At 44.7% G+C, this 25,945-nt stretch overlaps 1 protein-coding gene and 1 pseudogene across 1 annotated transcript in view; both read left to right on the top strand.

Moving 5' to 3' along the window:
- LOC135921740 (SH3 domain-binding protein 1-like) overlaps positions 1 to 25,945 on the top strand; it is a 155,280-nt gene that overhangs the window by 111,171 nt on the left and 18,164 nt on the right. Inside the window, exons 2-12 of the mRNA XM_065456039.2 lie at positions 2,405 to 2,549; positions 6,700 to 6,776; positions 8,081 to 8,192; positions 9,014 to 9,090; positions 11,436 to 11,601; positions 13,348 to 13,513; positions 14,939 to 15,066; positions 15,798 to 15,845; positions 18,229 to 18,292; positions 19,036 to 19,117; positions 20,554 to 20,634. Of these exons, the coding sequence (XP_065312111.1) occupies positions 2,405 to 2,549; positions 6,700 to 6,776; positions 8,081 to 8,192; positions 9,014 to 9,090; positions 11,436 to 11,601; positions 13,348 to 13,513; positions 14,939 to 15,066; positions 15,798 to 15,845; positions 18,229 to 18,292; positions 19,036 to 19,117; positions 20,554 to 20,634 (1,146 nt within the window). The remainder of the gene's footprint in view (positions 1 to 2,404; positions 2,550 to 6,699; positions 6,777 to 8,080; positions 8,193 to 9,013; positions 9,091 to 11,435; positions 11,602 to 13,347; positions 13,514 to 14,938; positions 15,067 to 15,797; positions 15,846 to 18,228; positions 18,293 to 19,035; positions 19,118 to 20,553; positions 20,635 to 25,945) is intronic.
- Positions 23,038 to 25,555, top strand: LOC135921728 (uncharacterized; annotated as a pseudogene).

Here is a 25,945-nt window from a genome sequence, read left to right as displayed (position 1 = left end):
AACCGCAACCTATATGCAGCATGAACAGAACAAATGTAGGTAATAAAATACGTGAATAAATGAAGAAGCAGAGGTATGAAGGAGCTAGTTATTTTTCACCATCTCTAGAGAAAAGGAGAGAGAGAGAAACTCCAGTAACGAATGCTGTCGTCTGCTATCCGTGCGGTTCCAGAAAAGCAGGCGAGCAGCGAAAACAGAAAGCTGCAGCGGTGGCGGCAGGGGCATCCGCCAGTGACGCCACGGCCCTGACTCAGCGGCGGCGGCGGGGGTCAGGCGTCTTGAAAACAAAACGCGCGCGGCGTCGCATCCAGGCGACCGTGAGCACCGACGCGAAACACGCGTGACGTCACGGCATGCGCGGCGGAGCAGATGAGCCTGCCGAAGGTACGCGCACGCGTTCTTTCCGTGCCTAGTTGCGAAAGCTATCGCCGATGCGTTTGCATAGCCAGCCTCGGGTTGCCTCAGACGGAGGCGTTGGGAGGCGTGGCGGCGCGCGCGAGCGAGAAACGTCCCAGGCTAAGATGGCCCCGTTCCGGCTTTGCTGTTTGCTTTTCGGGGACGTGTTTCCAACTGAACTTGTGAAACAAGAAATGGCTGCTTCTTTTCGTGAAATTTGCAAGTTCTACTCTAACTAGGAAAAGTAAATAATATGGCGAAACGTGCGAAATACACCGATCGATTGGGTGCAGATCGAATGAGTTCGATTTATTGGCGCCGTCGAGCTTGTTTTCGGCAGATTAAATCGAGCTGGCGGTTAGGCTAGTTGGTTCGACGTTATTTGGGCCACAGAGCGCGCACGCGCAAAAAGGAAACGACAAACCCAGAAGCGTGAAATGGACACTACAGCTGTTTTACTAATGCACTTATATTGTGCAAGGTCCTACATCAGCAAAAACATGATGGAGCAAAAAAAATAAATATCGAAAGTAACACACAGAACATGTTTATATTTTGTTGGGCTGCTCATTTACATTTTCTTTTAGGTCTTGTTGTGCTTTTCTGACAGATTAGTTTGCCTGTTTACATTGGATCTTGTAGGCTAAAGTTGCCTCGTATAACTCCTCAGCTCTCAATTTTATCTTCTCACAACTCACTTTTTTGTAATTCTTTCACTTGTTTGTTTGCTTGTTTTTGTCATGTGGCCTAAGAAAATTGCATTCTGCAAGCTAAATTCACCTTGGGGGTTGCTAGGCTCTATATAAACACTTGGACATCTCGCACACCTCTTTTTCTTTACCGTGGTGTGCATCTCCTTCTTAGGGTAAAGTTGGAAAGCGTAGCGGAGATATATTGGGGTGTATAGCACGCACACCTGTCTTCTCACTTGCAAATGCTGCATTAACTTTAACTTGAAGTAACAAGTTAGAAAAGTGGGAGAAAAGGAATTGAATCTGTGAAAGATGATAGCTGCTACCTTGCACAGTGGTGAAGACAGGTCAACTCGTTTTGGGGAACAATTTCTTGCGTGCTCTGGCATTGAAAAGTGGCATTTACCGTAATTACCTAAGCGTTTATTGCTTTCAGGCACGCCACATTTTTATTTTGTAATGCAAAGGGTGTTTTTTTTTTTCTTGTCAATGCTTACAAGCCTGAGCATATGAAGACCTGCATTGTGGGAGCATGTGGCATTTGCACTTCTGTCATGGGACCAATGTGCATTCTCAAAGCCAAGAAGCACCTGTCGGCCAGGCAGGCACGCATTTGCTAAGCTGCAAAACCTGGTGTAGAACATAAATGTTCACGTTACTGCAAAGTTAAATGACACTGAACTTCTGCAACGGGAGAATAATATGAGCAGTTCCTTGTGCATAATTGCAAATGAAACTGCAAACACCATATGCCTTTTGCATAGCATTTAATTGAAATGTTTCAAGAAAGCTTGGGTCCATGTATGCTCCAGAAAGTGTGTTGAATTTGTCATATCATGTATGTTTGTTGATATCTACACAGCTGCAAAATGTGCAAGGCAAGATGCATATGAAGCCCTTTGCTCATTTCTCGTCAGCCATTTTCTTTTCAATGTATTAGCTTTAGGAGTGTCAAAGTGGAAAAGAAAAAGTGGGTGAATTGTGAGAAGACGATTACGTGGAAGAGGTAGAGAGGGAATAGAAGAGCTTAGAAGGGTGTTTATGTGTGCGTGCATGCAGATGTGTGCGTGTGTGTGTGTGTGTGTGTGCGCGCGCGTGTACGGGTGTATGGGCTGCAGACCACCGTCAGTTGAACTTTGCTCCTCAAGAGGCAGGACGTGTGTCCAGTGAGCTCCTGAACAATGCTTTGCAATGTGGCTAATGTGGTTTAAATCATGGATGCGGGACCTCCAAGAGGTGCAACGTTATGCTAACGCAGTTCTCTAGAATCTACTGCTAAATCGCCACTAAATTGTTGTTCTCTCTTCCCTGTGCAGAGCGGACAAGAGCGATGTGCTGACTGAAGACCTGATCCAGGCCGAGAAGAGGGTGGACAGCATTAAGCACACCTGTGCCTGCACCCACAAGCGCATCCTCTCCTGCCTGCACCATGTCTCTCTCGAGGACAATGAGAAGCTGCAGGTGAGCGCTCGGCTCTTCAAAAGGCAGTGGTTGGCACCAGCAGCTATCGTTTCGAAACTTTTCTTTGCATAGCAATCGCGTTTCATCACTCTTAAGTTTTCATAATGTCTTAACACCAACAGACAACACCAAAAAGGGAGACTCAGACACCCTGGATAGCACATCATAACGTCTTTCTCCCTTTTTTCCATTTCTGCTCACACTAAAGTGTCATCCAAGTTCATATTCTAACACACAGCGTGAAACTTTTAACCCTTTCTTAATCACAAAATAATACTCATACTCAACATTCTGCCTGCATTTCCTTTGCTTAAAGAACAAGTGAAACGAAATTTAGGACTATCGAAGAAAGAGCTACATTTGAGGCAATGTAGATACAAAGCAGCCGAACCACAAAATTGTACATTTCAATTAAAAGTGGATGCATCACAGAAAGCCAGCAAACGTTCACCTCTTTGATATCAAAGCAAAAAAAAAATAGTGCTGCATTACAACTATCCTGTAGTGACAGAACCTAGAATGTTGAGAACCAGTGCTCTCCTGAATGCCCATGCAGCCAGGCATGAGAGCAAGATCAGCACTCAAACAGTCAGTCTTATTCATTTACCGCCATGTAACCTGATAATCTGCTAAAGTTCTATTTAATGGCTCCCAATTCATATAATAAACTGTCACTAGCTAGGTTGGGTTTGCTAAGGTTTAATTGTATACACCTACTGCTCATTTAAAACCAATTTAGTGCAAATGAAATTTCATTGCAGTTGGCCTCTAAATTCTGTGAATTTCTGTGCCAATATATCCCAGAAGGAACCTCACAGGCACCCAAATGCTCCATGGCATTCCTCACTGGGAAGCAGCAGGTGTGCAGTATGCACAAGAAAATGTGTGCAATATGAATGAAAAATATTGTTGGTACATGAATGGCACGTTATAGGAGTACTGAGGGGAAATTTTTAATTTTCAGTTTTTCACATCAACTCTTTCATTACTGCACCTATAGAATAGATTAAATGTCATCTATAGTTTTTTTCTACGCTTTGTTAAACATTTATGTTTGAATTCATCTACTAGCAACATCATGCACCATATGAAATCACTGAATATTGACTATTTGTCAGATTTGGCAATTTTTGGCAGATTGAGAAGTCTGGAAATATAAACCTTGAACTGGATGTATCGTCAATCCTAGCCTCCAGTACTCCTAGCACTTCTTCAATAAAAAGATGCAAAATTTGTGCTTTGGTTGACTCGCCAACATAATTCTTAAATGTCAGTAGCAGTGAAGACAGAGAAGCTTCTCTCGGGTTGTCTAATTTTCCAACGCACCATATAGGTAGGCTGTTTTAACAATGTCTGAAACAATGGTAAATGCTTGTGAGTGCATGTGATTTTGATAAGTGTGTTCATCTGATATCAAGTGCAACCTTATTTTCCCCTCCATGGATTGCTTTTATCCATCAGTACTTTGACAGCGTACGTACAAGTTATTACGAGCAATCCTTCCCCTCGTGTGGGGTTCTCACTCGCAGAAGAGCACACAGTCTATTCCTGACTGACCTTCGACCAAAGCTTGACTAGCTGTGTAATCTCTTGCATTTTGAACACTGCCTGTGCAAATGCCCTTATTCATTACAGTGCAGTATTGTGCATTGCTCCACATTCCTGTGCAGCATTGTACAGGTACTGAACGAAAGCATGTGGAGGCCCCAGTGCCAGTGGAATGCGCACCAGACCTCCTCAATAGCACAGAAAAGCTGATCGAACGCAATAATCAAGTATGAGAAGGCTTCTGCATGCTCCCTTACCTCGCAGCCAATGCTTTGTGTGCCTAAAGAATGCAGTAAAAAAACAAACGTGGTTCCTGCGGCTGCAAGTAAAAGCAAATGATCCCTGTACAATAGGAACTTGCCCCTTTTCCATTTGCAGAGCTACTGCTTCCCCACATAGCATGGCTAGTGTTTGTGGTATTTATAATAGGTAATGTTATTGCGTGGTATGACTTAAAAAAGTTGGGAACTAGGAACCTAGTGCATATTTTGTATATTTCAATTTTTTTTTTTTTACTCTCTGTGCTTACACTAAAAATAGAAAATTATTACTTTTATTTGTGTTCCTCGAGGTGCCTCCTTAAAGTTACACATCAGAAGAATTCTTAAATTATCTGAGCAACTAGTACTAATATACATCCATTTAAAACATCAGTGGTCGAGCTATAATTTTACGTATCGCAGTATGCGTTGCGACTGCTACATCTTGGAATAAAATGCTAATCTTAAGAGCACCAAAAACGAGCACATTTCGAGCGGTAATGAAAAAGTTCAGTGAAGATCCAAACGTTTTCAGCCTTAAAGAAAGTTAGCTAAAGCAAGAGTGCCCTAAGTAATTTACTGCAACACCTTTTCTTCAAACCAGTTTCATTTTCGGCAACCAGGTGGTGAGTGCGTCATGTTGCCATGGATATGTTGGGTCACTCTGTTCCTGCAATCACTGTGGTCTGCACAGGCGAGTGCAGGTAGAATAAATGCATGCAGCACTTTTGTTTATGCCTTTATGAGTAACTTCATCATACCTAGCCTTGCTGATACACGAAGCCAGCAAGCAGTCTTCTATGTCAGGACATGGCAACGATGTTGACGACAGGTCCAGCGTTTTGACACAATCTTCAGTTATCAACTTAAGACGTCATACAAGACTTTCTCAACCCACATGTTTGCTAAATGTCATCCTTTTGTGTGCAACAAGCATGTGGTAGAGATCCGAAATCTTTGAAAATATGCATCAGCACTCCTTTAAGCTTAAAGGAGTGCTGATGCTACCTACCTGCAAGGAGTGCAAGAAACTCTGGATATATCCGTCTTGGCTCTATGCAAGAGCTCTCGCTGGTTTAATTTTGTGAAAGGCAAAAACCGGTATTGTCGATTCTTTTCCCAATCCGTTCTTTTTCTTTCATTATCTACAAGCACAGTCCACTCTGTGAGGAATTTTTGTCGGCATCAAAAAACTTGGCAACAGATTCCTCGTACGCTGGTATTGCTGGGATTGGTCATCCAGCATGAGAGGAAATTAGAAGGATTACATAAAAAAAATATGTTACAACAATGTGTCCGCATATTAACATCTGTAAGCAGTTTAAGTGAAAAAAAAAAAGACTCTGTTATTATGCCAGCTATTCAGTATCTCATTGCTGCATGAAAGATAAATGTTATGACCTTTCGCCTGTGGAAGTTGTTAGACACCGCTTCCTGATAAGAAAATTTTACATATATGACATATATGAATCAGAGTGTGTTGATGTCCATGCAGCTCCCCGGACAGCAAGCCTTTCATATTGAAATATTAGCTCCATAACATATCTCTATAATATTTGCCAAGATAATTGTAGTGTGACTTTATGCTTGATTATGCATATTACACTAGCTATATCTTTTCTGGCAGGTGTTCCTAAGTGCACAAAATTTTCATACTGCTCTTTAAACTTTGTGATTGCTGTTCCCTTTCTATATCAGTGTTATGAGTTCTGTTCCTGGTGATAGTGAGACAACTGTCGGTATACAATAAAGCAAGCATAACATTAAACGTCCTTTTGCTTACTGTCTCCAAATGAGAAAAGATAAACTCAACATTGGGGCCACCACTTTTGCAGGAAAAAGAGAGTTTGTTCACAAAGCTGAGAATGATTATAGATACACAAAATGTCCAGCGTCTGTGTGACGACGTTGCTTCCTGGTGAAACATTCATCGGAACAAGTAAATTTATAAATGAGCTTGCCAACATAAAAAAGGTATTTGGTTAGTGTCTTTTTGTTGTGGCAGTCAAAGAAATATACTCTAAAGTGTGCAGTTGCACCAGGTGTTACCACCATTTAGGCTGATGCCTATGCCGTAGGTATTGGAGCATTGTGTAGGTGCTTATATATGCTTACACACAATCTAAAACTATCAATTGCAATGGTCATTCATGTGGAATAAGTGCAAATGGGCAGTCCTTCTTCTCGGTGGAAGTGGAAGGTTGCATTGCTACTTTCATTGAAAATATGTGCTGGGCATACTGGACATGTCCTTGTGTGGGCTTTGTTTGAACCAGACGCCAAGTACGGGTCACTGCTGACCTTCTCATTTATTTGCATTTGATGTGTTTCGTTCTGCGCAGAAAAAGGTGCCAGAGTTGGCCCTGTTCCACAGTCTCCAGGAGTGTCACAAGAATATTGGCAGCCAGACACTGCTTGGGTAAGGATTGTCATTGTTGTTACGGTTCATTTTCTGAGGAGAGCTATGAAAAGCACCCTTGTGACCATAGCACCCTTATGCTTGTGACCTGGCTGGAAGCTCCGTGTTGGTTGGTGATAGTTCATTCGTTAAGCATTTTTATTCTGGCTTTCTTTCTTTTTGTGCCATAAAAGAAGGCCTATACACTGTTGTTACCCGAGTTTTATTCTTAAGTTCTCAAACGTAATGTTGCTTTTATTCTTTAAAAGTTATTCATCAGAGCTGTGGAAGCCGGGAACAACCCTTCATTTTTTCCACAAGAACCGCTGAAACCATAATTGCTTTTAAGCACTGACTGCACTTCAGCTACATCGGGTGATTGTTCTATTACAGTTAAAAATTTGTCACCTTTGCATCTATTTGAGGGCACTAAACTAGAGGTGTATTTTTAAACTAATTTCTCATCACACTTGTGGTGAAGGAGTGTTCTTGAAGTACAGTTGGGCATTCAAGTAGCAAGATATTGTAATCGAATATAATATGAATACTCAAGAAAAAAATTACTTTCGAATATCAAGTACCAAATATGTCCCAATTTTGAAACAATGCGAAGTGTAATGGATACGTGAAGTCCGCTTTGTAAAAGAAAAGGAGATGGCGTATTTACATTATGTGATGCACGTAATGCTATTTACGACTCTGCTTCGGGTCAGCTGAGGAACAACTGAAAGTCAATCGTATCTAGCAAACCACAAAAATGTTGGTAATGAAAGACTGGAGCACATCACCAAATGCTGCAAGAGCAAAGTGTATTGCTACAGCACTGCGCATTGTCTCAAAGGTATCGAGAAAACGTACTTGTAGACTGACTAAAGATGAGGCATCATTTGTTAATTACTTTTCGTGACTGGAAGTTATTGAGCAAGTCGGCAACCCTATGCATTCGCTCAGTGACTGGTGCCTCTCAGCAGCAGCTTCGGCTCTTCTGCAGCAGAGACTTTCATCAGTACTTGCAGCTGGCGTTTCCCCCCTTTTGACTTGAATATGCCTTGCTATCCCTCACATCCGAAGCGAAATGAGTTTTAGAACTTTATAAGGTGGGTTCTTGAATATAAATTGAATAGCAGAGACTGCTAAATTTGTATTCGAACTTTCGACCATTCGCACCCTGGGCACTTCACTTGTGAAGTAACGCAGCCTTCAACTTGGCAGAGTTGAGAAAGATACCCGAGTTGAGTTGTGTCTGTGATTACAAGGATAAATTGTAGCTTTTTTCCCCTCAAGTTTCCCTTCCCAATCTTTATTGTTCCATGCCGACCCCGCAGACAAGTGCTGTCCGACTGTGCCGGCCTCCAGCAACGGCTGGGCCAGGAGCTGCTCAACTATGAGCGCGAGACCGACCGGCAGGTGCTGCAGCCAACCAACCAGCTTCTTGAGGTGGGTGCGCTTGTCCCACCGGGTCTTTGCTAATCTCAGTGTCATGCGTAAAGGTCGAATGGACACACGAGGTCACTGAGACTCCGCAAGTGCGAGACTTTTGCTGCAAGGTTGACGCATGCAGAGAGACACCACGTAGACTGTGGTATCTCTCTGTTGAGGCAAACATGTGCTTACAATACAGTTAAATGTCGGTGTAATTAAATAGGTAAAAATCTGTAATTTGCTTCATTATATCGAAATTTCTTTGTATTGAAATTCGACCTTTTATGCAAATAAGTACAGTCATCGATTGATTTTTGTTGCACAGGGAGGAGCCGTAGAATGTTACGAATTATTGGACGGTGGAAAAAAGAAAAAAGCAAATTTGAATGAGACCATTCATTTTGATGAATATGGGAGTCTGTGACGAATGAGATGGTTTCATGCCACGTAGGCGATATCTTCACATCGGCAGTACGAATTAAGTGAAGCCAGCCACTCTTTCGCGTGGACTCCGCCCCCGTGGCTGATAGTGTCACCCGCACTTGGATGACGCTATCATGAAGAGCGCCAGCAGCGAGGAGCAAACGCTTCGTCTGCCTCTCGCCGAAACTTGGAGATTACGCAACCTCCAATACTAAATGCGCGGTAAGACAGCTAGCTTACATGATGCCACGCCGTCTCCGCACGCCCACTGTAAATGTGTGCAGTAAATGTGTGCATGTTTAACTTTTGAGAGTTTCCGGGAGGTAGTCTGATCTAGTTAAGTACGCGCACTGCTTATTTTGATAGCAAATTGTTTGCCTAATTTGTGTCCGCTTTGGGCACTGCCATTGCAGACGGACCTGCCCAACATCTCCAAGCTGCGGAGGCAGTTGTCCAAGCTGACACTGGACATGGATGCTGCAAAAAACAGGTACGGACGCTATCTGTGTGAAACCTGGTCGCATATCATCACTGATTTTATCCCACTCTATCAAGGTACAAGCTGTGCTAATGTGACATTAACTGTGGAGCTCCTCTTCTTGCCTATTTGGCCTTCCGCAGACAAAGGCCAGTTGAGGGTTCATTTTTCAGATTCGATGCATTTGACAGATTGCCGATATCCATTCAAGGTATCTTATACCTCTGCCACACGAGCACGCAAGAAGTCTTTTACGTAAGTGGTTTTTTACCAAGTTGAAATACTTCTTAATGAGGAGGGTTTGCACAGCAGACACACGCCACCGACAATCTAATTTTAGTGTTTCCCTTCGGGCAAGCAACTGAAAGTGTGGCATTGGCGTTCGAAACAAAATTCGCCAAAATAAACTGTTGCACCTCGTAATGTAAACTGAAAACTTATTGTAATACACTTTTTTCAAATAAGTTTAACAACACCAGGATCAGAAGTGTTGATGTAAAGATTTATTGTAGTAGTTTAATGAGCATTTGCAGAACTAGCGAAGTGCACATGTTTTTGTGGCAACATTTGGCTTCTTCAACAGAAGAAAATGAATATTACTGGGGTTACTACACCTTCTGCGAGACATGAAATTATTTTTTTGTGGTGAGGCTAGGTGACAGAAAAACATGCATTTGAGTCTTTTTTTTAATATACGATAATTGCTGGTACCCACTGGTTTCGAGGCTACTACTTTTTGGCTGTAAAAGAGACTGACGAACTCTGCTTCCAGAAAAGACCGCTTCTGTAGGAGATATCGCTCCCTGTTGTGTGTCCGCGGGCAAAACTCTTTTTTGGGAGAAGTATTTTTGCTCAAAAGACTTTCGAGTGCTCGTGTGATGGGGGTATTAAAGCATTAAGCATTCGCAATGGGCTGGCTTTATCTCCTTCAGGCACTATGTGTACGAGTGCTCATGCCATGGTTCGGCTCTAAAACAAAATCTGTGAGGGAAATAATGATGTTTAAAATGCAACACTTACATCTTGAACCACTTCTTATTGAACTTCTGCTGCAAGTTTGAAAACGATGTGTGAAGTGTAATATGGGCAAAACAAGTTGGAAAGTAGACTTCCTAACTGCTTCTGGTGCAAGCATGGCATCAGACAAAGATTTCACTTCTTTCATAGTTTTTCACCGTGTTTTAAACCTGGCATAATTTTTTCAAGTGGCTGGATAGGCTCTCTTGGAGTATGTTATATATGAGATAGTTGTTCTCATACTGGCTGTTCCTGTAGAGAGCTCTCACATGGAGCCCACATTCTGTGAACTTGACAAAACTTGCCAAAGAATTGAAAATTCTCTTATACATTCTGCAGCTGCACGCTTTTCATGATTCTGAAGTTGCAAGAAATATGGCTAAAGCAACTCTTTAATGTACATAATTAATTGGTGCCTGAAGAGGTTATGAAAGGCAGAGCTGTCTTGCACAGACAGTTATAAGTTCTATCTATTGTCCACGGATGGACTGACAGAAGTTACTTGCTGTCTCTTCTGTTCAGCAGAAATGCAATTAATTAAATCAACACTGGAATGGCACCCAAGTTTCACTTGCAATCAGCTCTTCTCTGATGTAGATATGCATAAGCATGACAGACAAACGGAAAAATTGTTCGGTTTTTCATGTCCTTAGCATGGCAAAATATGTGCAGCGATATTGCAATCCTAAACAATGTACAGAGCAACCTTCGATTTTATTTGTACAGTGCAGATTTCAATATGCTACTGCAACTGCATTTTTATTTTGTGCGCACACAACTGTTGTGTACTTGGCAGTGTAGAAGAGAAAAATTGGCAGCACAGCGAAAAAGGGTCGAATCAGTTGCCCTGAGTTGGCAGCAGCGCTAAGCAGTTCCACTGCAGTGTTCCCCTTCGCATTGCAGTGAAGCCGATTGGCAGTCATTGACTCGCAGCTGCTGAGCCTGTAACATTATTTTTTCCTTGGGTCACCAGTGCAGCTGAGGGTACTAAAGTATAAACCAACTTGCTGCTGTACACTTAGCATGCATACACAGACACACGCCATATTTACATGCAAGATGAATGCACTTTTTCCAGAAGCTAAGTCCAACTTGGGGGTGTGTTTATTATGCAGGCAACGTAGCTAGAGCTAAGTTGCCCTGGGCAACATTAGGCATCTGCAGCCTGCCATCATTGTCGCAAACCATGACTCGCTGCCACGAATTGGGCCAATTAGGGATCTGTGTTCATTGTGCAAGCAGAGAAAGTAGCTTCTCGGTCGAGATCCACTCCTGAGGAAATTGCCATAAAATAGCGAACACTTTTTGAGCAATTCCTTTCTTTCTTAAACTGCTTGCAGGTACCAGACGGCACTGAAGCACGTCCAGCAGTCCGGCAACCTGGCGACTACCGGGGGTGGTGCAGCGGGAAGCGCCGGTGGTGCAGGAAATGCGGTTGCGGGCAGCGCAAACGTGTCGACGAAGACTGAAGGCCTGCGCGAAGAAGCTGAGGATGCTACCAGCAAGGTACCTGCCCTTGCTAATGAGCATCACCATATGATGAAACAGGAGGAAGAAGAAAGAGGGCAATTTCAAGTGCACTCACTTCTTTGTGTTTCATCAATCTCTAGTTCGCTAGCAATCAAATACTAACTAACTTAACTACCCACTCTACCGTATTTTATTTCCATTGTTAAACAAAAGCCTCTCCCGACAATTTCCAGTTGCTACAATGTCCAAGCAATCTCAGATGCACTGGCAGCGTCCCCTTTTCTTTTTTAAAGCGAAACTTTTTTTTGCGAACACCCCTGTTTCTCACTTGCTGACTATGGCTACCACCTGCTGCTGCTGCTCGTGCGTTTTTGGCGAATAGCTTACACTCGGCTATGGGACGGCAGCACCATCTAGGAGCGATGGCTCACACTACTTCACCCGCAACAGTGGAAGATAGAGGAGGGAAACCAGCCTGCGCAAGTGCATTGTTGACTGCCGGCAGAGAGGGCAAGGGGACCTCGACGCAACGCAGAGAGCCGTGATGAGCTGGGAGAGAGGGCACCGGAGGACATAGCCTCACGTTGCACATGCATGTACTCCAAACGGTTACTACCCCTGTGCTTATGATAGATCCTCCAGCTGCTGCAGCGTGGCCTACGTAACCAGATGTGTATTGCTCACCTACATTGCAAACATTCACGCATGATAAAACCAAGCCTACTTACTGTGCCTTCAAGGTGTGCTCGTACTTCAGCACCAATACACCAAAATGACCTCTATAAACATATGTGATTAACCATTGTGTTACATATATGTGTTTCATATACAAGACATTTGTTTCCTCTATAAAATACCTGAATAAAGCATTCGGTTTCACTTTGCATTAACATTGAATAAACACAAACATATGTTTCAGCACTCCTTATGCATTTACAAAAAGCTGTATATAGATTCCAACAGGGCTTGTTGAATCTGCTACTTTCTTCTTGGCCATTGGCCGTTTTGCATGGAACATTCTAAATAAGTGGCATTGTGCTTGGTCAGTCTTGAGAAGGGTGACCACCTTGAAGGTCGATCTGTCTTGGGATTCTTCAGGTCAGCACCTGGAAGGAGACGGTTGTGTTCACACTTGAAGATGTCCCCTTCTTCCTCACCCTTTGCATGCACTTAGCATATTGTTTTTTCTTCTTGATATTACATGTGTTAAATGTGTTTGGGTTATATATAAACTCCCACGCAGTGGTTTTAGTAATTTCGCATCTGACGTGAATCTTAGCGCAGCCTAATGTATAATAGCGTAATGAAGAACACGAACATAAGAGGATGCAGACGTGCACAGTGCTAACTTTCAGTGACGCTTCATTTTGGAAAATGAGTCGTGCCTATTTAATCCACCAAACACACTACATGCATGAGCAAAGACCTGTGAAAACATACAAGAAAGCAGTCTTTTTTTGGCCTCCTTGTGTGTGCGTTTCTACTTGTACTGCTACTATACCTTACAATGTGGCATCAACAGGCTTGTTGATTGGAATCTGCTTGATTCGAGGAAACACGTATAGGTGGATGAGTATAATATTGAATGTAAGGGCATGGGGTCACAAAATTTTGGGTTGGCCGAAGTAGATGTAACAGAGGGGCCGCTGCTAAAGGGATTTGGGAAGAAAGGCCTGCTTTACCTCATTGATGCGACAGGTTTGCGGCCACTGACAATGTCTTCACCATTCCTAATGTGCCATTCTGAACGCACAGCATTCTCATCTACTGTTTCGTGTCCAGGTGGAGCAGTGTCGGGACGCCCTGGCCGCAGAGATGTTTGGCCTGATCGGGAGGGAGCCCGAGTTTGCGCACCTTCTGGTCCAGTGGTACCAGCTGCAGGCCGACCACCACCGACGGGCTCTGGCGCACATTGACGCCGCCCTGCCCGGCCTCTGGGGTCTCATCGGTGAGGCTTTCAAAGAGCAGCCGCCTTTTGCTTTGTCTCAGCTGGCGTCACTTGAATAGCGCGGGCGCTGTAGCTGTGGTGGTGGCGAATTTCACTTCTGGTTATTAAACTTCGTCCGCACATGCGAAATTGGGTGCAAGTATCTGTATATTGAAGATTAGGAATGATATAGACTTGCTTGGAATTAGCTTTGTGTTAGTATGTCTTTGTGGGGTGGATGTCAAACAGGGGTCTGTAAAAACAGGTTTGCATTTAAGTTTTATGATTATTTGTAGGGCAACGCGCTACTGTTTGAAGTGAAATCAGAGGATGCAGTTACAGGACAAAATGTGGCGACAGTGATTGTTTTATGCATAGTGTGTGGAAATAGTGCAGAAAACATTGTGCGTGTTTTGTTAGCATGCTAGAAAGTAGTTACCTCGCTTAAGGCCTTGGATTTTAATGATAGTAGGTGAATGATGAAGGAATTGGGGGAAGTGGAGAAAAGTAAGACAGTTGGAGCTCTGCTGGTGTAATGGTAGGAAATAACACTATGAACATTACTATTGCGGGCAGTAAAATATTTCAAGATTTGATGATAATGTTGTTAGCCGGAACCATGGATATTAAGGGCTGCTAAAGAAGGCACAAAAGCTTGGGGATAGCAGCCAACAGGTTGTTCTATAGAGGATGCTCATAAAGTCTATCCATCAATTCTTGCACGAGTCGGGCATTCAGAAAAGTATGGTTGGTATTGTTTGTCTGCGACAAATTCAGTTCTGTAAAGCACAGCAGTTACACAGTGTTTGTAACTTGAAAGTGTCTCTGTGCTCATTTGAGCACGGTCAGCCTCTCCGGCATGACTGTCACCACTTACCAGGAACAGGTTATGTCTGCCTTATGTTCAATGTTGTTGGCTTGTTGGTTGAACAGGCCGTTACTACCACTTCCCTTGTCTTCCGTGGGAGGCGGCCTGTTGACAGAAAAGTACTGGTACTTCTTTCAAGCAGTAATTGTTTACTAAGCCACTGTGTACTCTGCATCTGCAAAATGTTGTACCTGCTGGTGAAATTAATCTAAATTTGTTCAAGTGACAGTGAGTAGCTGCACAGCAAGTTGTTGAATGGCAAAGGAGTAACACATTTGCGAGGCTTTTTTGGCTTTCTCTGCGAATTGGTTTGCATGTATTTGCGCAACACTTTTTTTGATTGTTTAACTGCAGGTAAAGTTCTATGCACCAGCCATCTCGGGGTTCAGGATACTAGGAACAGTCTAGCACTCTTTTTGTGTGTGAATTTTTGATGTGCGTCGCCGCGTGTTGCAGTATCACTGCAGGGGTAGCTAGTTGCATGTTCAGATCGCTTTCTCGGCATCCCTCCGCTCGTTGTAATTGTCGGAGCCAGCATGACTGCTGCACAAACGCTGGATCTGTGGGCATTGCTGCAGGCAACTCCCCCCAGAAGCCGGTGTTTGGCTTCCCCCTGGAGGAGCACCTGCGGGTGAACGGGCGCCGCATCGCCCTGGTGGTGGAGAAGTGCGCCGACTGCCTGCTCGCCTCCGGCATGGACGAGGAGGTGAGCGCGCTTCATGGTCGGACAGGCCTTCGAGGGGGATGCCTTGAAGGCCATCACTCTGTCAGGCCTGGCCTCTGTCGTAATCTGCGCAGGCACGAAAAAGTGAATTGGTAGACTGCATTGTAGTGTCAAGTTTCGTGGAAGACAAATTTAATGCATTCGGCAAACATATCTTTATGTTAATTGGGAAATAGTGCTGTTCAAGCTTGTTAACTGTGAAGAAGGGACAAGGAAATAAGCACATTCAGAAGAAACGAAGTTACGGACATTACTGCCTGAGTAAATTGCAGTACTAGTCACATAAATGCAGGAAAGGGGCATTTGGACACCGAACATGTGGCTGATATTCTGGTTGAATTGAGTTTGGCAGGTCACGTAATGCATAGTGCAGGTGTATTAAATGGTCTATTAGAGTTACAGAAAGAGTGCCAAGGAAAAGGACAGGCTGTAAAGAATGGCATGCAAATCCAGCAGTTACAGGGAGTGACAAGGATAGAAAATTCGCAGACGTGGGAGGAAGTCAGCTAATGAAAGACAGAGGTGTGTTGTGAGAGGACTTGGGCTTTCAGGGGAAATAAAAAATGGGCTAATGATAATTTATGAAGCTCCTTCTAGGTGCAGGATGTGGCGTCAGGCTCAGAGGCAAGGCGTTGTGGGACATAAGAATGGCGTAGCATAACATGACAGCATGAGCAACGTTTGTTGATCGGCTCTGTTGGATTCTCTTGCAGGGGCTCTTCCGCATTACGGGTAGTGCTTCGAAGATCAAAAAGCTCAAGGTGAGGAAGCCTTTGCTTGTCCATAAATTTCTAGCCTGACATAAGGGGATATTTTTGTGGTTGGTTGCTTTCATTCTTTGTACGTGCTTAACGCGCGCATGACAGGAACATTGCTTGTAACTTTGCACAATACAGCCTGGTGACAAAGACCCATTCATGTGGACACAGTTGTTTATACCCGCTTTAGAATGAAGAAATCTTGTGACGTCTTTGTTTTCTTCCTGTATGTAAGAAAACTCACTGAATATTGTTACAGAGAGCTGAGAACTTGCGAAATGTTTATCTTTTTGTTTTTATCTTTTTATAATTCTTCTGTACAGTCGCTAACTGATTTTCCGGACTCCAAAAATTCAGACGTGCTCGATTATTCGGTCTGCTTCGCGGCACGGCCATTCTCCTCATAGACCGTAATGTATATCAACTGCCCAAAAGTTCGGACACCTTGCAACCTCTCGTGTGATTTTTCAGACACTCCTTGAGCCAACTCGCGAGAGGGAGCACCATGCACCGACTCTGACCAGTGCATGGTTCGACTTGCTGAACGGCATTTTTGTTTTGAATTAAGCGTCCTTGCTGCCCCACGAAGTGGCGGTATTGCAAATTCCCGCTCATCATCATCATCTCTGCCCGGTTCGACAGAGTGGCTCTACAGCAGTTTTGGTTTCAGCTTAGTAAGCCATCTCAAGACAATCCAGCAGCTGATTTGTTCCTTCGCGCACGACGCTGCGAGTAGGCCACGTTTTTCATTTGTGCGACTGGTGTCGGCATGGTGGTGTTTGATTTGTGTGCTGTGTTGAGGTTCCGGTGATACAACGCGGCATATGAAAGCATTATGTTCAATGGCGCCAACAGTGCCCGCGCAGACTGCACTGGGGAATGCCGGCTAGCGCGTGACGGGACGCCTAAGATGTGTCGCCGTCCGATGTGCTCCCTACCGATGTGGAAAATGTTCTGCTGAGACCTGCGCAGTGGTTGCAGTGCCATTCCGGACACCGTCTCATTTGACAGTTTCACAGGTTCTGACACTGCTGTACTAATATGCACAGAACTCGACGATGGCGAGATCATAGGTTTCTGCTGCACCGCCGGACGATGACTCTTGAGTCGGAAGATGACGCACCATGTGCTTTGCCGCCGTCGCATGCAGAGCGTGTACAAGCAGGGACTGTGCTTTCAGCCGCCTATAGTGACCGTACGACCCTCTTCGAGATTCAGGCTTATCTGATTGCACGTAAACGGAACAGCATGCAACGGCGCATTCACAATTTCTTCAAGCTTACTGCTGAGCCTAAATAAGTGCGTGGAAATAAAGGATACCATTTTTTTTCTTAGTCTGCATTTTTGGACACCTGTTTATTCGGACCTTTCTGCAGTCCCCGTGAGGTCCGAATAAACGGTCGGCGTCTATATATGGATGTAGACTGTCATGTACCACTGTCATATTTATTTAAACATTCCTCTAATGAGGCATTGGGTAAGGGGGGTGCCACACTAAAGAAGCAAATGGAAACATAGCAGTAATTATTTATACAACATAATATGCAAACATTAGAGCATTACACATATGTGCGCATGCACACACACACACAAACACCACCACATGTTGCTAAGGGAACATAATTTCCTTAAGGATGTACTGTGGGGCCCTGAATTAATTTTGGCCACCCAGCTTTGTTTAATGTGCACCACCCGGGCATGTAGTTGTGTTGTCTCCACGTAAATATTGTTGCGACGCTGCGCACAGCATTGAAGAGGGGGAACGTGAGCTCAGTGCTGAACACGACGTGGGGCAACTTGCCTGACCGGCCCTTGCCTTGTAAACATGGGTCGGCATACTCACTCATGAGTCCATCAATTTGTTATTTGCTCCACACGTATTTTGCAGGCATGTTGTGAAGCATTAGTAGTGAGTGATGGAAGGTGCAAGTGAGTATGAACGGGTGTGAAGTTGCCGTTTGATGCGAGTAGGAATGAAAACCGGTGACAGCGAGTTTGAGTGGGCGTGAGCAGAAACGTGAACACGAGTGTCGGTGAATGCTAGTGGGCACAAGTACGAGCTTGACTGGGTGCCGGTAATTGTGACCAAGGAGGTGACCGAGGGTGCGAGTGAGTGTGAGCAGGAATGCAAGAGAGTACCAACAAGTTTCGGTGCACGTGAGTGTGAGTGAGTGCACAACCTGCAAGAATATTGGTGAGCGAACATGAGTGAGCAGCCATCAAATCTGCCAGTCTACACTTGTGAATAACGCGTGAATGTGTTTCTTTGTTTGCGTATTCCTTGTACTACAGTATGAACTTACTAAAACTCACCTGGGTGCATTGTTAAATGTGATGCCTCAGTTGATGCAGGTGCTGAATTTATGTGCACTTTTCTTTATTTCAGAGCGCGTTCAACGCGGGTTTTGCTGACATGAGCGAGTTTGAGAGGGACCCCCACACAGTGGCGAGTGAGTTGCAGGATTTTCATACGTGATTTGTGCATGCATGCGTGTGCTTGTGAGTGCTTTCTGGAGAGCCCCACCAGCTTTTCTCCACTCCTTGTGATCAAGGGGGACAACATACATTTTCTCTTTTAGAGGTTAGCAGCAGTATTGTATGAAACTGTCAGATGGCTGGCGCGCAGACTAGTTTCGAGAGCTTCTTTTCGTGGTTGTACTAAATTTATCAAACGGCTTAGCAGCGGCCTGTGCAGCCTTTAGAGATCTTGTCGTTGTGTTGGCAATTATAGGTGCCTGTATTCATTGTCGAGATAACTGTGACATTATAACAAACTCGTAATTGACATGAAAACGTCTTTGTTATATATCTGTTATAGCATATACTTGTTACTCGCCGATACAGGCAAGAAGCATTACACATGAAAGACATTTCACAGTAACTTTGTTACCTCTGTAATTCACTTATATCCATGTTCGTTATAGCGAGGTTAGAGTGTATAAAGATGCTTTTTTATTTCTCTTGAACGCAAGGAGGCATTGCAGCAGCTTGTCATGTTTAATCCATTCTAGTACACCCTCAAGTGTAATGTGCTCCCAAATGTTATGGCTCATACATAAAAAGAAATGGCCACTATTCTGACTCCCGGCCTTGAGTGTGAAACTAAATTCTCTGTGCACATCTTTTCACCTCCGGGCAATGCTACTGTTTTCGCATCATCTCCTACACAAACCCCCGTCCTGCTTTCCCCCAGGTGTGCTGAAACTGTACCTGCGAGAGCTTCCCGAACCTTTGATGACCTTTGCCCTGTACGAAGAATGGATGAAGGCTGCAAGGTGCGCAGCTCCGCCTGGAGTAAATACGATGTTAGAAAACTGTGCGTTACAAGCAAATGCCACGAAATCCTGAAAAACAAGGGATGTGGCACAAAAATGTACTTATCATGAAGGTACAGTCTACTTCCATTAATTCGACCCTGACGGAACCGGCGAAATTTATTGAATTTTCCGGCAGATGGAATTAAACCAAATGCAGAAAAAACGGCGAAACGTGCCGCTGATTCATTTGGCAGTGCTTGCCCTTGTTGCACAATGGGCGGTCGGTTTTCTAAAGTCAGCTTTGCCTCACAGTTTTACAAAGTCACCTTTACTGCAACACATTACTGTTATGTGGTAAAGAACATGTTATAATCGGGTAAATTCCATGATTGGACATAGTGAGCTGCGGTTATTGCTTAAGATCATCCTAGTGGGAAGGCTTCGAAAATAGGCATTTATGACAAGAGATTGAAGTGTGTTCATTCTTCCCTAAGCTTCACCGGGACAGACGCTGCCAGGCACTAAAGGGGTTGCTATTGGGGCCACCACAGGGCTTGGGTGCATTCAGGCTTACTGGTCAAGTTCGAGTTATTCGGCGAAGGCCAATTTTGAGGAAGAGAAAACAAAAAGTTTGGGCCCATAGGAATGCATAAGCACCAACCAGGACCTTCAGTCAGTAATTAATTATCCGTAAAACCAAATTAATTGGAGTCGAATTAGCAAAAGTGTACTGTATCAGCATGCACAACTACATACTTATAAGAACCATGTTGCTATGCAGTGATCTAAGGTGTATGGGCTGATCCCGTTCATGTTTTTATTTCCTTTTGTTTTATTTTCTATAAAAAAAAAGTGAATCAATGGCTCCGCAGTGGTGCCCAAGAATGAGTTTATTGTGAATGGGGGTTCGAAAAAAAGCTAAATGTGTATAAATGTGTACATTGCTTGTCCTAACGAAGTAGTGCTAGTACATTTTGTTGCTTTCATTGTAGTGCACAAACTGTGGCTCCCACTGTTCTGTTGGTTAGTACTGCCACCATTGGGTACTTTTCATGAACTTCACGAATACTATGACACTGGAAGTTAAAAGGAAAATACAGAAATTCTAAGATTGGAGCAGTGTTATCACAGTTGTTTGAAATTTACAAAATATAGCTAACCACAAAAGTCGTTTGTGCACAACTGAACAAGTAATCTTATTTCTTTTTTTCTATTTTGCCACACAGGCCTCGGCTGTAAAAAATTATTTTTCCTGGATCCGATGCTCCACAATGTTTTGCAGTTCAGGGCACGTTGATGTAATGCATGTAAAAGCTAGGGCCATTATGCAGATCGCACTTGCGTGATTCCAGCAAGTTCCCTAGCACGGAATGCCTAACACGGATTCCCTAGCACTGCATCTAAATCACAGAATTTCTTACACGTGCTGATTGAAGGACCTTGTGTTTCTGCAGTGTTCCCGATGCCAGTGCTAGGCTGCAGGCTTTGTGGCAAGTGGTCAACAACCTTCCCCAGGCCAACCACGACAACCTCAGGTGCGTCACCTCTCTTTTTGGTCATTCCGTACTTTCTAATTTATATTCCTTTAACTTGTAAATATTGTAAAGGCAACCAAGTTGCGGCAAGTGAATATTTGAGTGTCTTCAACAGTCAATTGAATGTCTTGCTGTTCAATCTCCAGTCAGTCCATTCCGCAACGTGAATAGCTGCTATCCAAAATTTCAAACACACCTGAAATACGTACTTGATTACAGAACTGAACGGGAAGAAACGGGGTTAACCAAGGGGCCCGATTTTTATTAAGCACATCATAAGATGCCAACAAACAATGACACCAGGGACAACACAGTGGAAATTAGTCGTATTTACTGAACGAATTAAAGAAATGATAAATTAATGGGAATGAAAGTGCACGAAAAGACAACTTGCCACAGGTGGGGAATGATCCCACGTCTTTGCATTACGCGTGCGATGCTCTCCCAATTGAGCTATCGCGGTACGATTTTCCCATCCACTTTCTTGGATATTTACGTTTTACCACTAGAACTAAGCCCCTGGGAGCGTTAGCCAGCGCCACCACTCGCAAACCTTGGCAGCGCATGTGGAGCATCCTTTCTACTGCAGGTGTCGCAAGTATGTGATGTTCTTGGGTGAAGGCAACCGGCGTGTTGTTTGTTCATGCACTTTCATTCCCATTAATTTATCATTTATTTAATTGATTTAGTAAATACAAGTAATTACCCCTGTGTTGTCTTTGGTGTCATTGTTTGTTGGCATCTTATGATGTACTTGGCTACTGGTGCATCATGGTCAACAGTAAAATTCGTGAGAATTTTAAACAGCTTACAGAAAGGGCTGCCAGTCTTTCAAGCAATAGTTTAAGCTCTGTGCGTTGTGTTAAAGAATAATACAGTTCAATCTCGTTAATTTGTTCACGCTTAATTTGAAATTTCGGTTTATTCGAACTCGCACTGTGGTCCCGTCAAAGTTAAGTGTATTACAATAGGCAAGAACACCTGGTAAATAGAACGCTCAAGCATTTTCGTTGGCTAATTCAAACATACTGCGCTCCGGCAATGCTCTCAGCAGTGCGCCAAGTCACGCGGCGGTGCCTCCGACCAGAAGATCCGCTGGCAGTCGTAGCCACACCGCGGCAACGCTAGGCCTAGCTACTTCGACATTCGTTACCAAGGTTCTTGCTGTTCGGTGCCGTGTTTTTCATAGAAATGATTCGCCACTGTTAGCGGTGGCACCGACTCCATCTTTGTAATCTTTGCCAATGGCTTCGGAGCGCAGAAAGCATGGCGCATTGGAAATACCGGTTCCGGAAAGTCAGCTTGACCCCAATACAGTAGTCTTACGCAGTGAATATCAAAAGTTAGAAGGGGCAATTGTCACGGGACGTGGTATATTGGTATGTTTCCTTTAATTATACACACGTGCACCCGCCATTTTCTACCAAAGTACGAGTGCCGATATGCCTAATAAGTGTACTGGAAGGCCTTTAGAGCTACGTCGGATGTGCTTGTGGCGATTTGAGGCCTTGGGGGCAGCAAAAGGCATGCACTCATTTCTTTGGACTGCCCGATCTTTCGGACGTTTTCGCGGCCCCCAGGGAGGCTGAAAATCGGACGTTGACTGCAGGGTTCGCACAGCCCCTTGAAACCCTTGAATATCCTTGATATTGACAGTATAAGTTCAAGGGCCCTTGAAACTACTTGAATACCCGTAAGCTCCTTGTAATCCTTGAAAATCCCGAGGGATTTGTTCCGATAGAAAAAATTAACGACGTACCTCTGCAAGTCACGCTGAATTAAAAGGCCCTTTCGCTTACGAATGCCGATGAAAACAAGCTGTGTTGACTAAAGGGCAACAGCAAGAAGTTTCGGTTTTAAATCCCGCAGCCCCTACATCGTCTAGCAACTAATATGCATCGGAAATCGAATCCAATCCAATGCGAGGCATATCGCTCGGTCGGTTACAGTGCCTAAAATATACTCTAGTGCACCGTCCACCGAGCGTCTGCAACGCGCGACGTTGGCACGGGCAGCGATGCCTGCCGCCGCGGGCCACCAGACGGCGATGCCTGTCGGCACCATACTAAACCGTGGGGAGTTCGAATGGCGTTCGTTTGCGATGCGTTGATTGCAATGCGTAGTTCAGTTCGCGCCTTGCTGCCGCTTTCGTTGCAGTCTTTTCTTGTTGTGAGTGGGTGTTTTGCGTCTATGTGTGCGCTCGTCTGTCAAAAGAAACTTTAAACAGGTCGCGAAACTGCGATTTCCCAGACAGACGTGGAAAGAAACGGCTCCTGTCATTACCCAGCGCGTCCGCAGACCCCGAATGTATCGCGGATTGAGACAAGAACATAACAGAGGCAGATCGCCGGGCAAATGGGGAGGCTCGCGTCGCGTCTCGCTGATGTCCGCCCATGCCTCAGCATGGTCCGGCACAGTCTCGTAGTACAGCGCACCAAGCGGCCGGCGGCGGCAGGCATCACTCTCGGTGCTACCGCGACACCCGCGCTCGGCGCACTAGTGAGTGCTCTTTTAGGCACTATAGTTGGACCGTCTGTCGGCCTCGTGCGCGCCATTTCAGCAAAGTTCGCGTTTGCGTTGTGTGTTTGCTTTGACAAGATGCCGGGCGGGAAGTGCAAGTTTCAGTCTGCGTGGCTGCAACATACGGACTATCGTCACTGGGTGAGACCGGAACCAAGCGATCCTTATCGAGCAAAGTGCGCAATATGTCAGAAGACGGTCGACATTGCAACGATGAGGGAATCTGCCTTGAAGAGCCACCAGAAAGGCGCGAAGCACCGATCCAAAACTGCAGCAGGTGAGGGCTGCTCATCCGTCGCAAGTTTGGTGCAAGCGAGAAATCTGACGTCCGCGGCTCCTTGTAAGCGTGAAACCACGGCAACTTCCTCTCGGGCTGCGACACTTGAGGAAGACTGCAGAAAGCATGATTCCGTGATCGAAGCCGAGATTTTGTGGACGATGAAAGTTGTGTCGTCACACTACTCCTACAGCTCCAGTGGATCCATTTCCCAGCTATTCCAAAAGATGTTTCCGGATAGCGAGGTCGCGAGAAGCTTCACTTGCTCTGAGAAAAAATGCGCGTATGTCGCGTGCCATGGTCTACGCCCATTTTTCACTTCGCAGGTACAGCAAATGATGGAGAAGTCTGACAATTTTGTTGTGCTTTTTGACGAAACCTTGAATGAATACCTGCAAAGAAAACAACTTGATGTTCACGTCAGATTGTGGAACAACTGTGAGGTGGCAACCAGATACCTGACTTCGACATTCATGGGTCACAGCACAGCGGACGACCTTATGCAGAAGTTGACGGAAACACTCGCGTCTTTTCCCCTGAGCAAGATTGTGCAGCTCTCGATGGACGGCCCGAATGTCAACTGGAGTCTTTTCAACAAGTTGCAGCAGCACATGAAGAATGACTTTCAAGTTCAGTGCTTGGATATTGGTTCATGTGGCTTGCACACAGTGCATAATGCTTACAAAGCAGGAATGCATGCGACGAGCTGGCCAGTTGACACCTTTCTTTCGAGCTTATTCTCACTCTTCCATGATGCACCGGCCCGCCGTGAAGATTTTGTTGAAGAAACAAGGAGCAAGCTGTTTCCACTTCCTTTCGTACCCCACCGTTGGGTCGAGAACGTGCCAGTACTGGAGAGAGCCCTGGCTATGTGGGAGCATTTGAGGCACTACACCGAAGCAGTGAGCGAGCATAGGCTACCCTTGCCGAAATGTAGAGCGTATGAGAACGTCAGTGATTTCCTAAAGGACCAGCTTGCACTTGCGAAACTGAACTTTTCCCTAAACATTGCAATGGTTGTGCAGCCTTTCTTGACTGTTTTTCAGAGTGATTCTCCAAAGACATTTTTTTTAGCGAAAGAGCTCGAAACTGTCTTGAGGAGCCTCCTTGCAAAGTTCATGAAGCGCTCGGTGTTGACAGAAGCCACGAGCATCACGAAACTGCTGCGAATTGATGTTCATGACACTGCCAATTACACGTCACTTGAGAAGGTGGACGTTGGACGAGTGGCTGAGAAGATCCTAAAGAGCGGAAAAGCGAGTACCAAGTGTGTTTTTGAATTTAGGGGTGAGTGTCGAAAGTTCATTGTGAACATGATCCTGAAAATCATGGAGAGAAGTCCTATTAGGTACCCTCTGGTTCGAGGGTTGTCATGTTTCGACCCCAGGGAGATGTCAAAGACAGAAATGTGCCTTGGGAAGCTGAAAGTTGTTCTTAACTGTTTAATTGACAGCAAGCTTCTTTCTGAGCACAAGAGCGATATTGTGTGTGCACAGTACATTCAGTTCTGCCAAGAAAAACGGCATGAACTGCAAAACTATGAAAGAGACCAGGAACGCCTTGACGTTCTCTTCGTGCGCCTTTTGAAGCATGACCCGGCGTTCTCGATGTTGTGGGAAGTACTGAAGGTCCTTCTCTTGCTTAGCCATGGGCAGGCGTCAGTAGAAAGAGGTTTCAGTGTAAACAAGCAGATCGCGGTCGAAAATATGGCAGAGCTCTCGTATATCTCACAACGAGTCCTCTGCGAGGCCGTGAAAACCCACGGTGGGCTGCTTAACGTTCCGCTGTCGAAAGAACTGAAGTCATCAGTGCGCCAAGCCAGGCATAGGTATGCGTTATACATGGACGAACAGAAGAAGCAAGCTGTAGCACAGCAGGTAACCTTGAAGAGAAAAGAACTTGAGCTAGAGCTACAGAGCATGCAAGAGAAGAAGACAAAGCTCCAAAAAACTCTTAAGTGCTTGCAGGAGTCAGCGGATCGCTTTTCAGAAGACGCCGAAGCAAAAAATGACCTGACTTGTCTTGTCAAGGCCAACAGTTTCCGTCGAACAGCCAAAAAAAAAAGAAGCGGAGATAACAGCTCTTGAAAGAGAAATTAATGCGAAAATAGGGCTCCTTTCCTAAGTCATCTGAGGAAATAAAATGCTAACACTCCTTGAATTCTGCCTTTTTGCATCCTTGAAATCCTTGAAATGTCCTTGAATTTTCAGTCAAATATTGTGTACGAACCCTGTAGTCGTAGTTTGTAAATGTGTGTGAATAAATCTTCTGGAACTTTCCACTCATGTGTTGGCTTAGTTCACATGCGCATTGCAGGTAAGTTCTACAGTCAATTAGCTTCCTTTAATTCGAACTCCTTTTAATTCGAGCAAATTTTTGGGCCCCTTTGAGTTCGAATTATCAAGATTCGACTGTATTTGGCTCGAGTGTTCATCTCGGCATGGTCTGGCAACCAAGCACACTTGCAAAAAAAAAAAATTGAAGGAAAGGGTTTCTTTAATGCCTGCTTCTTTG

The sequence above is a fragment of the Dermacentor albipictus genome, chromosome 8 (assembly GCF_038994185.2).
Source record: "Dermacentor albipictus isolate Rhodes 1998 colony chromosome 8, USDA_Dalb.pri_finalv2, whole genome shotgun sequence".
Lineage (NCBI taxonomy): Eukaryota > Metazoa > Arthropoda > Arachnida > Ixodida > Ixodidae > Dermacentor > Dermacentor albipictus.
Note: the sequence above shows the minus strand (reverse complement) of the source record. Positions and strands in the feature narration are given on the sequence as shown.